The 12,823-nt window shown below is 54.4% G+C and overlaps 1 protein-coding gene across 2 annotated transcripts in view; it reads right to left on the bottom strand.

The window, feature by feature from the left end:
• The window catches only part of GLIS1 (GLIS family zinc finger 1), a 213,711-nt gene that overhangs the window by 19,175 nt on the left and 181,713 nt on the right, over positions 1 to 12,823 (bottom strand). For both annotated transcript variants that reach the window (XM_039886593.1, XM_039886600.1), the window contains exon 5: positions 3,503 to 3,664. In XM_039886593.1, coding sequence (XP_039742527.1) covers positions 3,503 to 3,664 — 162 coding nt within the window. The remainder of the gene's footprint in view (positions 1 to 3,502; positions 3,665 to 12,823) is intronic.

A 12,823-nucleotide genomic window follows, 5' to 3' on the forward strand; every position in this document is an offset into this window, starting at 1 on the left:
GAGATAACTGTACCTTGGTGCTGCCACGGAGAGTTGCCAGGTTAAAGAAACGAAGGAGAGCGAAAAGAAAGAGACAGAGCAGTGAGAGGCTGGCCTCACTGAAAGGAAGGTACGGGCCTGCCCCGCACCCAGCCACACAGAGACAGAGACATACATGCACATGCAGACACACAGGGCCCGTCTCCCACAGGCCTGACCCCCGACCCCAGCATATGCATAAACACAGGCGCACATGCGCATGCGTGCACGCATGCGCGCATGGACACACGCACAAACACACACACACACACACGCACGCACGCACGCACGCACACACATCCCGCCCCTCTCTCATGGGCCTGACCTCCATCCCAACACACACTCTCTCTCTCTCTGTCTTGGGCTCTGCCCTGCACTGCCCCAGGCCCTGTCCCTTGGGGACACTGATACAAATCCACACGCTTTTGTCAAAAAGCAAACAAACAGAGGTCCTTGTGTGCAGACGCACTCGCCTGGAAAGAGGGCGCAAGGCCCATCTCTGTGTTTGTTTTTCCAGGGCCTGACGTGTGTAGAACATTCCTGCAGCCCAGCCCTCCCGTGGGCCCTTGGGAAACCCTGTGGCTCTCCCGAGCAGCAGCCAAGTCCCAGGCTCCAAAGCCTTGCTAATGAACGAGGACACTCACAGTCATGCTGCAAGGACAGAGCACTGCGGTGCCCGGCGCCCAGGGCCCTCTAGGTCCGTGCTTGTGAACGGCGCTCATGTACGGAGCGTCCCCTATGTGCAGGCACTGTGCTGAGCACCTGCCATCCATGATCTTTCAGACCGTGAGAGGCATCCCCACTTTGCAAAAGAAGAAATTGAGGCTGATGCTTTGCCCAAGATCTCAAAGTGGGTAAGAGTGTGCCCATGACAATCTGCTAGGGTGCCTGCTCTCGTCTGCAGTGGAATGGTCCAGTGAAGTGGGCAAAGGAGAGATTATCACCCCCATCTTGCTGTTGGAGAAAATGAGGCAGAGTAGGACAATGGCTTATTCATGGAGTCCGTGGCAGTCAGGGCTTGAACCCTACACTGAGTGCGTGGGATATGGCAGGATTTAGTCAGCATTCCGCCAGGGGACAGAAAAGAAGGGATTTATATTCGTTTTGCAGACTGTTTGTCGTGCCTATACGTCTGTCATCTCAGTTGATTCCCACCTCTCTCTTGTGAGGTAGGTGTTTGAGGAAACTGAGGCCCAGAGAGGCTAGCTGGCATTCATTCCTTGGACTTCTGGGACCAGGTGGAGGGCCAGGGTTAGGACCCAAGCTAGTTCTCTCCAGTCCGTTCCACCATTTTCTTGCTCATGGAGAGAATCCTATGTTCTCTAGTGCCAGAGGGGAGCTGGGGACATGACAGGGTCACCTCTAGAAAACATGACCCAGCCTGCATGAGGCTGACCTGCTGGGCCTCAGAGCCTTGGATGCTGGGAAAGCAACCTAGCCACTCGGAGCTGCCTGGGATGTTTATGTGGGGATGGGCATGAACCGGGGGCTGCACCTCCCAGGCTGCACCTCCTAGACCTTTGGGGTGATGAAGGCCTGAGATAACCCTGCGGGCTCATTCTGGGCCTGATCTGACCTAGCCCTCAGAGCTCTGTTCACACACCAAGTAGGGGCCAGAGGCCTGTTGCTTTGGGGCTGGGTCCAGGAAATGTAGTCAGGAGGGAGGGAGGAAGGGGGTAAGTTGGGGTGGGTGACCCCGAGAGGCCTGGAGGGATGTTGTCCAGGCCTGGGAGGAGGAGGTGCAGAGAGACCTAGAGCTATTGGTGCTGCGCTGTGGCTTCTGGAGACATAACAAGGGTGCTGGGACGCAAGCTGCACGCCCCCTCAGTGTCTGGGTCCCGAGAGCTGGTGTGTGAGAAGGTAGCGAAGGCAGGGGATGTGTTAGCATATGCCTCCTCACTTCATGTCCCCAACACAGCCTGTGACAGTGAAGCCTGAGGAGGGAGGGGCGGGGAGAGGGGGTGAGTTCAGGCTGGGGACCAAACTATTCTTTCCTACCCTCATCCCCTCTGCTCAGCTCCATTTTTCCAGGGTGGCCAAATACTTGCTTTTCCAGCAAGGGCACCGGACTTGGAGTCAGACAGACCCACGTTTGCATCCCAGCTCTGTCACTTAACAACTGGGTGACAGTTAATGACTTGTCTCTCCAAATCTCAGTTTCTTTATTAGCAGAATGGGGATAATGGCCCTTACCTTGTGGGTCATCACCAGGATTAAACTGGGAGAGGATGCGTGTGATATGGGGGTGGGAGGGAAAATTCTGCCCAGGGACTGGCCTAGACCCGAAGTATGACTTCCCCACTATTTTCTGCCAACCCTCCATCTTTTGGGGGTCCTGTTTTTCCTATCTATAAAAGAAAGAGTTTGGACCAGAGGGCCTCCAGCTCTGGCCTCTGTTGTTTCATGGCCTCCAGCTTACCCTGGAGGGGTGTCAGTGACCTTCTTGGGCCTCTGTTTGCTCATCTATATATGTGTATACTAGACAGGCTGGGCTGGATGGCCACTCAGGTCTCCTAGCCCCTCACCAGCAGAGTTCTCTAAACATTTACATGAAGAGCAGAGACACAGGCAGGCCGGCAGCCCAGAGGTGGACTCTCTGAAGACCTGTTTCCTCTGCATGTGGGGGCTGGGGTCCTCTTAGGCCACATGCACCCTCTCACGTGGGCCCTATGAGATTAGTGTGAGGCCCAGCTCTGTCACCTTCCAGCTGAGCAAGTACCCTCAACCTCCCAGCACCCCTATTCCGTCATCTGTCGAATGGGTTAGTGACCCCCTAACTGGCAGGGTCAGTACGAAATCGTGGGAGACCATGTTTTAGGAAGTGTTCTGTTAACCGCTGATGTCTATATTCACAGAGAGAATGCTTGGACCAACCCTGTGAAAGCTCCAGGTTATCTCATTGTCTAGCACAAACAAAGGAAAGGAGGTGACAAACAGGCACCTGGGGCCAGGTCACCATTCCAGGGGCCTGGAGTCTTAGACCTTGCTCACCTCAACTCCTTACCCACCAGGCTCAAGGATAAAGAACAGCCCTGAAGAGCCTCTGGCCTGCCTCCACGGAGCGGGAAGGATTTGGGGAAGGAAGGGAAGGGAGAGCTGCTCTGGGGGTGCTGACTACTGAGGCCTGGGGAAGCACTCAGGACGGTGAGCTCACCCTCTCCATGGGATATACAAGGGTAAAGCAGTGGTTCTCAACTTGGGGGAGACTTTACTACCTCCTCCCAGCATGTTTGGCAACGTCTAGAAAAATGTCTGGTTGTCACAACTGGGAGATGGGAAATCACAATCTAGTGGATAGAGGCCAGGGATACTGCTAAACGTCCTATAATGATGGGACGTCCGTCTTGCCTCAATCATCCTGCCCAAAATGTCAACAGGGCTCAAGGACGAAGGCAGGGTTTCTGCATGGACCCTGGCTCCCGCCCTGCTTTATACAAGTTGGAGAGTGTGCACGTCCTCCAGCCCCTTCCCTGCCTTGGCCTACCGTGTCGAGGTGGGTGCGCTGGTGCTTGGCCCGATCACTGGAGTTGCTGAAGGCCTTCTGACAGCCTGGGTGCTGGCACAGGTATGGCTTCTCGCCCGTGTGGCTCCGCAGGTGGATCTTGAGGTTCTCCAGCCGTGAGAAGGCCTTGCTGCAGCCTTCGAACTGTGGGAGAGGCTGGTGAGGGGTGGTCTGCAGCCCCCGGAGGTCCCATCACCCAGCCTGGAAATGGCCCTCAGCATCCTCTGCCCTTCTCCCCCTGCCGGACTCCATTCTCTGAGGTCTCCAGGAACCCTTGTTCAGCTCCTCGTGAAGTGCTTAGGGCCCAGACTCTATCTGGGAAGCCCTGGCAGGTCCAGAAAAAGTGTACCCCTGACTTAGAAATGGCCACTAGGGCTGGAGATGAGAGTGGTCTCTCCCTTTGTGGATCTGGAAGGATCCACCCCACAATGGCATCTGGAAACAACAGCTGCTCTGACAGCAGCACAGCCCTGAATGGACAGATGACAGGCGCACATTGTAGCACAGATAGCTCTGGATTTGACAGCCCTTGACCTTCCTGTGCCTTATTTCCTTGCCTACAAATTCGAGACTGTGTGGCCACCACTCAGGGCTGATATAAGGTTCTCAAGGGGTAGGACACTGACTGCCAAAGGGCTCTGTCCATGTGGAGCGCAGCAATCAGTGCCGATTGTTGTCAGAATGATGACTACATTTGTAAACTCAGTGTGTTTGATTAATCACTTGGCCCGTTTAGCTGTCCAACGCCTACCATTTGCCAGAACCCGTGCTGGGCAGCGGGCATGCAGTGGGTGCAGCACAAGCACGTGATGCCTCTGGTTGGAGGTGGAGGAAGGGGTGGACAGAGAGTAACAAACACAGCGCCCTCCTCCTGTAGCCTCAGGCTGCCCTGATCCTGGCAGCCTCTGCCCAGCTCCAACCTCTCTCCCTGGAATCCTCTAACTTCTAACGTTCCCTCCCTATTCTCCACACTGCTCCCCAGAGGAAGTCTCTGATGTAGAAATGGGACTCTGCTGCTCTCTGCTTAAAGCCCTATGGACCTGGCATTTGAACCTTCCACACCTACCTGTCCCTCTTTACTCCCACCCCATACTCTGGAAACAAGTGGAGTCCACCAGGCAATTTCAAGCCTTTGTTTACTCAAGTCACTCAGCAAGGAATGTCCTTTCTCTCTCTCGTAACCATCCATCCCATCCCCGCTCACCCTTCAAAGTCCAGCTTGAATGCTGCCTAGCAGAGGTAGCCAACCCTGATCCCCTAGTGGGACTGGCTGCTCCTTCCTGCTTCTCCCCACTGTCTGGCCCGTGTTCCCCTGGTGTGTGCCATGGGCAAGGGGAGGCCCAACAATGACCTTCACCTGCTCTGTCTGTCCAGAACTGGTGCTGGATGGTTAACCAGAGAAGCCGTGAAATGTGTGGCCTCAGTCCACGCCTCAGAGATGGAGGCTTCCTATGGTGATTAGAGGGCTGTGACAAGGCAAAGACAGGCCACAGGCTATATCTGGTGGCAAAGCCCAGGTGGCTGTGCTATACCAGTTGCCTTCTTGGGGCAGGGGTGTGGGGGAGGTGACCCTTGAGGAGGATGAGAACAGAGGAGGCCAATTCCCTCTCCTGAGCCATCAGTTTCATCCCCCAGGGTTGAACTGCCAGTCAGATCGGGACCCACATGGCCCCATGCCACTAAGCCAGGCCAGCAGTGTCCCCAAGGGCCAGCGCTCTCACAAACCCTCTTCCCTACCCATTCTCTGGGTTTATCCGCAGGAGAAAGAAGGAGCTGACAGCTCCCACCTGTTTCCACATTTGGAAGATGCGATCTTCCTCTTTTCTGAGCTGGGAACTGGGTTCCTTTGTGCTCTCACCTCCCAGCTTTCAAGGCACCTTATCCGTTAGTGAGGTTATGGGTGGGAGCCGAGAGCGGAATGCAGACAGAGTGAGACCCAGTGGTTTTCCTGGCTTATTTTCTCAGCCCTGAAAGGTCGGTGTCCCCATCCAGGGCAGTTCAACACATTTGGTAATTTTCGGTGAGGGTCGTTCAGTTGTACAGACCAGCTCCAGCCCTGTGCTGCGAGGCTGAGACAGGGAGAGAACCCAGGCAGGGGTCCCACACTTCAGGAGCACAGAACAAGGCAGTGCACACGCCCCATCAGAACAAAGCAGAGCGGTCAGGGCTGGCCCAGTGGGAGACACAGGGCAGGGTGGTAGCATGGAGGCCACACCTAACCCAGCCAGGAGAGGAGAGGTGTTGCAGAGGTGAGGGGACTGGATAAGCTTGTAGAGACATGCAGCCGGTCATGCCAACACTGATGCATTCACTTCATTCAGTCCCTGGCCCAGCTGAGCTCTGAGCAATGACTAGGACACCAAAGAAGAGTAGGGCGAGAGACACTGAAGGCCCAGGGAAGGTAGGCCCAGGGGCGCCAAAGTGTGGGAAGGGCACAGAGTCCTTATGGAGGCCCCTCTGTGGCTGGGTGTGGGCTTCCCAGTGGGGGTGTGGGTGGTTTCTAGTGGGTGAAGAGAACAGAGGCCAGAGAGTGGGGGCTCAAATGGCAGGCTGAGGAGCCTGGACTTCACCTTGGGGACAATGGGAACCATAGAAGGGCCTTAAGGACAGACGGAGGGCACAGGGTCAGATATGCACTTGAGGAAGACCCCCCTTTGACTGCTGGTGACAGCTAGGGCTGGGAGAGGAGACAGGGCGGGGGGTGATGAGGATAAGGTAGGTGTACTATCATAGATGAGGGTCACCAAGGCTGGATCCAAGGCAGAGGTGGCAGGATGGGGCGGGAGCCAGGACAGAAGTGCTTGGCCAGATGTGAGGACAGGACCCAGAGACGACAACTGGTCTGGGGCAAACTCCCTCTGCGCCTCTCCCTTGAAGGCCGGGGCACAAGTGCAGGTCATGCTCTGCTGGGGCTGGTCCAAGGCAAGCCGCCCACAGCTGGAGGGGCAAGCCGCCCACGGTTTTAGAGTTCCTATTTCCAGATGTTGTGCCTTTTCCATGCATCAAAACCAGAAGGAAATCCTGTTTGGGGAGTAAATAGGCCGCAAGCTGCCCCATCTTGCTCTCCTGCAATGACCTTATGCCAAGTTCACCCAAAAGTGAGGTGGAGGAGCTGTGGCTAGAGAGCAGGCTGCCCCTCAGCACCCAACCGGGCCCTTCGTTCCTCTTTGGCTCAAGCTGGGAGACATCCGAAGCAGAGGCACAATAACTCCTCAGGTGCTGTGTGATTTTCCTGAGCTTGGGAGGGTCCACTGGACTCTGGAGATTGGTGTATCATCTCCCCACAGGTTTGGAAGCCTGTCTGGCCAATCCTCCGTCAGTTGCTCCCATCCCCCATGCCTTCGTTCAGGATGTGCCCCTCCTGGGACACCTTCCCTTCCAACTTGCTGACAATTTAGTTCATACATTTTTCAAAAGTCTAGAATCTGCAGCTTGGTATTCACTGTCTTCCAACAAGGCCCCAACGCATACGCCCCAGGCATCATGCCTGCTTTAGTCATGGGGAATGATCAACTGAACCTGTCATGAACTTCCATGCCCCCAGGCCCTTGCTGGAGCTGTTCCCTCAGCCTGGACTGCCTTTCTTTCCTTCTTTGGCAGACATCTAATAATACTACTCAAGCACCACCTCCTCTGAGAAGCCTTCCCCAATGTCCCCTGCCATCCTCAGTGTCACACTCTGAGCGTGTGGTTTAGAAAGTTCACTGTACATCTACTATCTTCTCTCCATGCCTCCAGGCTAAGGATTCCTTCAGGGCAAGGCTGGTGTCTCAGTCAGGGGACAGAGTGGGTTAGAAATTTGATTCAATGGGGCTGAAAAATAGGGGTTTCCTGGCCTGGGGTATATGTGCCCCGTGAGTGCACGTTCTCCTTCCAGTGTTCATTAAAGTACCCCATACCTGTGCATGTGCCCTGTGCCCATGCCACAGCCAGCCTCATCCTGCCACCCCTGCCCCTGGAATTTCCAAGAGCTGAGTTGCAGGCTAAGGTACAACGAGCAGCTGATCAGGGTGCCCTGAAGGGGAGGCCTGTCCTTCCAAATAGAAGCAGAGGTAGCAGCAGTAGAGAAGGGATGCTGCCCATTAGGACTGGTCTGGGATAGGGATGCTGCAGGTACCTCTGGCAGAGCAACGTCCCCATCAAGGCCAGCATCCCAGACATGCCAGGGGCCTCGAGGGTGTATGGGCTGTTTGCAGCTGCCTACCAGGGTCCCCAGGGTCCTCTCCATTCAACAACTGCACAGATAGGCTAACAGAGGCAGAGAATGGAGGACAGAAATGCTCATGGGTTCTGTACCTATGTGTTCAATGGGAAGGACCAGCACACTCTGGTGTGGGACAACCAGGGCTGGCATCTGGGCTGCTCCACTTATAAGTGATCAGAGTTGAGTCCCTTCAACTCCTTGAGCCTCAGTTTTCTCATCTGTAAAGCTGGCTGAGTCCTACCAGCCATAGAGGGCAGCTGTGAGGATTAAATGAAATAATGCACAGTAAGTGCTTATCTCTGCACCAGGGGCCCGTGGTCAGTGTGTTTGCCATTGACTGGTTTGGCCCCAACACTCCTGTCATGGGGTACCCTTTTGGGTGCCAGAAGCAGCCTCCAATGAGAATGAAGCAGCCTTGTGGGGGTGGGAATGGTTTGAAGGAGCTCCATCTATCAGCTGTGTGGGGGCTGGGAAGGCAGCAGGGAGAGGTGCCCTACCACTGCTGTGTTTTGGGGGTACAGATGCTGCCAAAATGGAAACGTGGGTCTTCTTGGAGCAGAGATGGAGCCAATAGGCCCATCTGTGGCTTTGGACCTCAGTTTCTCTGAGGGGGTAGAGGATGGGCCCCTCGGGCAATGCCACTGTGACCCAAAGGTGTAATGATGATTCTGTGGGGTTTGCACCCCAGTGGGGTAGAGCTTTTCTGACATTCTTTTCCCACCCCCTAGTCCCTGAGGTTCTAGGGAAGATTTTGCCCTGGACAGATGCCTTCCTCCCTGCCGTCAGTGTCCAGGTACACGACTCTTCAGAGCAACCTCCTGAGATGACCCCTACCAATCGCGAGGGTTGGGTAACTGTACCTGTGGGGCTGAGAGGGAAAATTGCTCCAACTGCGCCAGAGGGTATGGAGCCTAGGCTAAGCCACAGTCGGAACTTCTGTCTCTTCTAGAAAGACATGACCCATCAATCTTCGACACAAGGCAGCAATGTTGGACAAGCCCCAAGACACTGAAAGTCACTCGTGTACCCCCTTCCACCCACCCCCAGCCACGTACACTCCTCAGTCCTGTCATGCATCTATTGTCCTTCCACCTGCCCACTTCTTGGATTCACTCGTTCAGTCTCTCATCTTTTTGCCCATCGATTCTCATTTTCTTACCTCACTCGGCTGCCCCTGTGTGTGCCTTCCCAACTCATGTCCCTCCCGTCCCTTCTCGACTCATCCCCACATGGTATCCAGTATTCAGACCAAACGCTTAAGCCTATGGGTCTGTCCAAGTCCTTCTTTGGCTGGTGTGACTTGGCCCCTGGTGATGGCTTGGTAGTGTTGGTCCCCTCCAACTCCCACACTGCTGTGTTTCAGCATCAGAGAGGTCTGGGTGCAAATCTGGCCTACACACTTCCCAACTAGGTGAATTTAGACAAGTTCATCTCGCTTGTCAGAGCCCAAATTCTTCATTTGTAAAAGGGGCACACCTGGGCACAGGTGGAGGGGTGCTCTCTGTGAACCACAGAGTGCATGTAGCATCCTGTGGCCCAGGGCCCTAATGCCATTTGTGTCCACCCAGAGAATTACCTGGGCACCTCTTATTCAGGGTGAATTTGAAATGCACTGGCTCCAATAACCAAACACACCAGACTTATCTGGCTAGAAGCGAAGGCTCATGGGCCATGGGTAACAGAGAGGGTGGCTACTGTGGAAAGGGGGGTACACAGAGAGGGGAGAAGTAACAGAAGGGATACCTAACAGTCCAGAAAAAAAATGTAAGAATGGGTATCAGGTTTTTATTATTTACCTTAAAATGCATAAACATTAAAGATGAAATTGGGGTGAATTCAGAGTGATGTCACTGGGTGACACTCTCTCAACACCTGTCAGGGGCCGGGGTCTACGTGTGTTGCACTTACTCATGACAATATGTCCTGCTGGTGATGCTCTTTCCCAGCCCCGCTCTGCAGATGAGAAAACTGAGGCTCAGAAAGGTGACATCACTGGCTCCAGGTCACACAGCCAGTAAGTGGCAGAGCTAGGATCTGATCTTAGGTCTGACTGATGTGCAAGGCTATCTATATATGTCCCTAACTACTTTGGCCGCCTTAGAGACCCCCATAGAAAACACCAAAAACAGGGCTGGCACTCAGGAGCTATTACTGTGATTTCCAACTGGGCCCATATCCTGAGTTCCCTTCCCAGGCGAAGGCCAGGCGCATTAGATGCAGAGCCAATGCCAGGGAAGGAGGGTGCCCTCCTTCTTCCCAGCCCCTCTGAGAAGGGGGCCACCACACAGAAAGGAAAATCAAGGCGGCAGAGTGGGGAAGAGCCCAGCCGATGCAGAGAGCACAGAGGCTTGGAAGACTCAGTTCCCACATGTGGGGCGTGTTACCAAAGAAGATTAAAATAATGGGGGAAAATACCCCAGGAACCGTGAAGCCCTAGACCATCTGGAGTTTTATAGTAACAGGCAGGGGAAATCAGAACCTAATTGAAAAAAGTCCACTGCAATCCACTGCTGCGTGCAGCTCACGGAACCACGGGCCGGAGATGAAAGACAGAGGGAGACATCCCAAAGCTGGGGAACAGGCACCCTCTTCCCCTCCAGGCCAAACTTGAGGACCCTTCAAGCTCTGGCTGGGAGATAGGGAGGGCACTGGGTCAGATGTCAGAATCTGCAAGGTCGGGCTTACCACGCCTAGCAAGCTGCCCTCTCTGAGCCTTCCCCTCACTGGTAGAAGGGCTAAGCAAGATCACTCAGGGAAGCCCTAGCACGGTGCCAGCTGATGCTGGGCATGGCTGTGCTCTGTTTCTAGCCCCTGGGGTAGGATTGAGGGCCCGGTTTCACATGTGAGGTGTGAGACACCCTGCTGCAAGCTGAAGGCCATGAGATCACTCTGGGGTGTGTGCTGTGGCTCCATCAACAGCTATAAATTCGGGCAAGTCACCTTTCATCTCTGTCCTCATTTTTCTTCTCTTTAAAATGGAGTCACTGCAAACAGCTGTTAGAAGTAAATAAAAGGACATGCCCAGAGCAGGAACTGGCACACAGTAGGTGCCTAATGAATGTCAAGTTTCTTCCTTGTGGCTCAAAGAAGAGGGAGGCCCCTGTTTCTCATGCTCTGGCTAAGAATCTCGACACAAAGGGTAAGGAGGGGGTTTGGGGGAGCAGGGCACAAGAGGAGGTGGGGGAGGAAATGCCTCCAGTTTTGGCATTTGCCAGTGACTTGCTTCTAAACAAACACATTTCTGGTTTAAGGGTAAAATATATTGGGTTACAACAGTCTGGCAGGCCATTCGGGGATCAGCTTCTCATTTTTGTACAAACTTTTTAACTTTGCAACAATGATTTGGGTGAGAGAACTGTGTGGTGCCAGATCCTTCTCCAAGATGTCAAATAATTCTGTGTTTGGCTAGCTCCAAAGGCCAGCCAGCCGGGAGCTGAGGTCCACTCCATAGCCCCACGCCCTGGGAGGGGCACTCTGGCCCTAAGGTTACTGTCCAATGAGCTCCCATGGGGTTTCTACGTGGGGTCTCCTCAGAGCCTGTGCTTTGCCAGTCCTCAGGGGGAGGTCAAGGCAGGAAGGGGAGGGACGAAAGTGGAGAGGGTCCTGGGAGGTGGGGCAGGAGGCCACTGGCCTAGAGCATGTGCTCTGTGAGGCCCTTGAGAGTCTGGTCTAGTTCTGGGTCCACGGCGCTATCTGAATAAATGAATGAATAGGCAGACGTATCAGGAAGGAGACCATGACCATAATAGCAGCTATCACCTTCAGTTCATGACCAGGATTGGGCCAAACTCTCCCTAAACACGATCTCCTCAGTCCCATTAGGCCAGCACAACAACCCGCTTTGTTACAGAGGCAGAAACTAAGGCCCATGGAGTTTATGTGTGAGAGTCCCAGAGCTTGTGAGGGATAGAGCCTGGGTTTGCCTCCTGTGCCTGAGTTCTGTGCCCTGGGCCACACTAGTGTCCTTGGCAGCCATGCCCGAGGAGGTGAGATCTGAGGCCAGCGTGGAGAGATCGTCATATCTGCTCAGCTCTCTAGGCCTTCACACCATCTAGAGAAGCTGGCAGACTGAGGGAGGAGTCGGGGCACACAAGAGGCAAAGGGAGAACGGGCCAGAGGTACAGGCAGAGACATGCCTCCCTCCAACAGCCAGTCAGGTTGTGCCTGCCCTTGGGAGGTGGTTTCTAAGACCTGTGAGTGAGGGCTACAGGTCCCTCATCCCTTCCTCACCAGGACTGCACTGACAGCTCTGACTGGGCCCTTCTCCAGCAGAAAGTCCTGCCCAAGCAAGGAATGGGCTCCTGTTCCCAGCCAGCAAGGGCCAAGAGGGCTAGGCCACCCTCCCAGGGATATGTGGAGCTCTTCCCCCCGACCCCGCCACTCAAAGTAGGGGATGCAAGAGGGCCTGAGTCTGCTCACCAAGTAGATAGGTGGGATCTGGGGGAGTTCTCAGGGCTGAGTGGTGGTCAGACATCATTTGAGATGTGGAGATAGGCTCAGCTAGGGGCCAGGGCCTCGCAGAAAGCAGACTGCACAGAATGGCTGACATATATACAAACCAAGCCACCCATCACAGATCTGGCAATGTAGACATACATACATTCTGACACCTCCCCTCCCAACCAAGCCACAAGTCAAAGACACAGTCCCAGGACACCATACACAGCACTGATTCTGATACACATGACATGTCACAGAGACGCACAGGCCAGCACATACATGCTCACATAAATACCCAAGTACACTCAAGCACCAGACCCCACCATAGGCACAAACATACAAACTCCCTAGACTCATGACGCACTGACACACATCTCAAGGCACAGCACAACACATGCCAGAAACTGGCCAATGCCTCAGTACATAACAGCCTCACAGTGGTTCACGTGTGCAGAGAGAAGACACTCACCCAGAGACAACGTCCAGAAAAGGCTTCTGAGAGATCAGTGGATAAAGACATGTCCTCATACCAATATCTCTACATCCAACACAGTCGGCTCATGGATAGTCATGCTCCCACACACCTCTCTCCACGGCTTCAGGTAGCCCCAAGGAGATGCTGTTGAGGCTACAGGCGAGAGGGACCTCTCAACCTTCCT

This window comes from Pteropus medius, unplaced genomic scaffold, assembly GCF_902729225.1.
Source record: "Pteropus medius unplaced genomic scaffold, Ma_sr-lr_union100, whole genome shotgun sequence".
Taxonomy (NCBI): Eukaryota; Metazoa; Chordata; class Mammalia; order Chiroptera; family Pteropodidae; genus Pteropus; species Pteropus medius.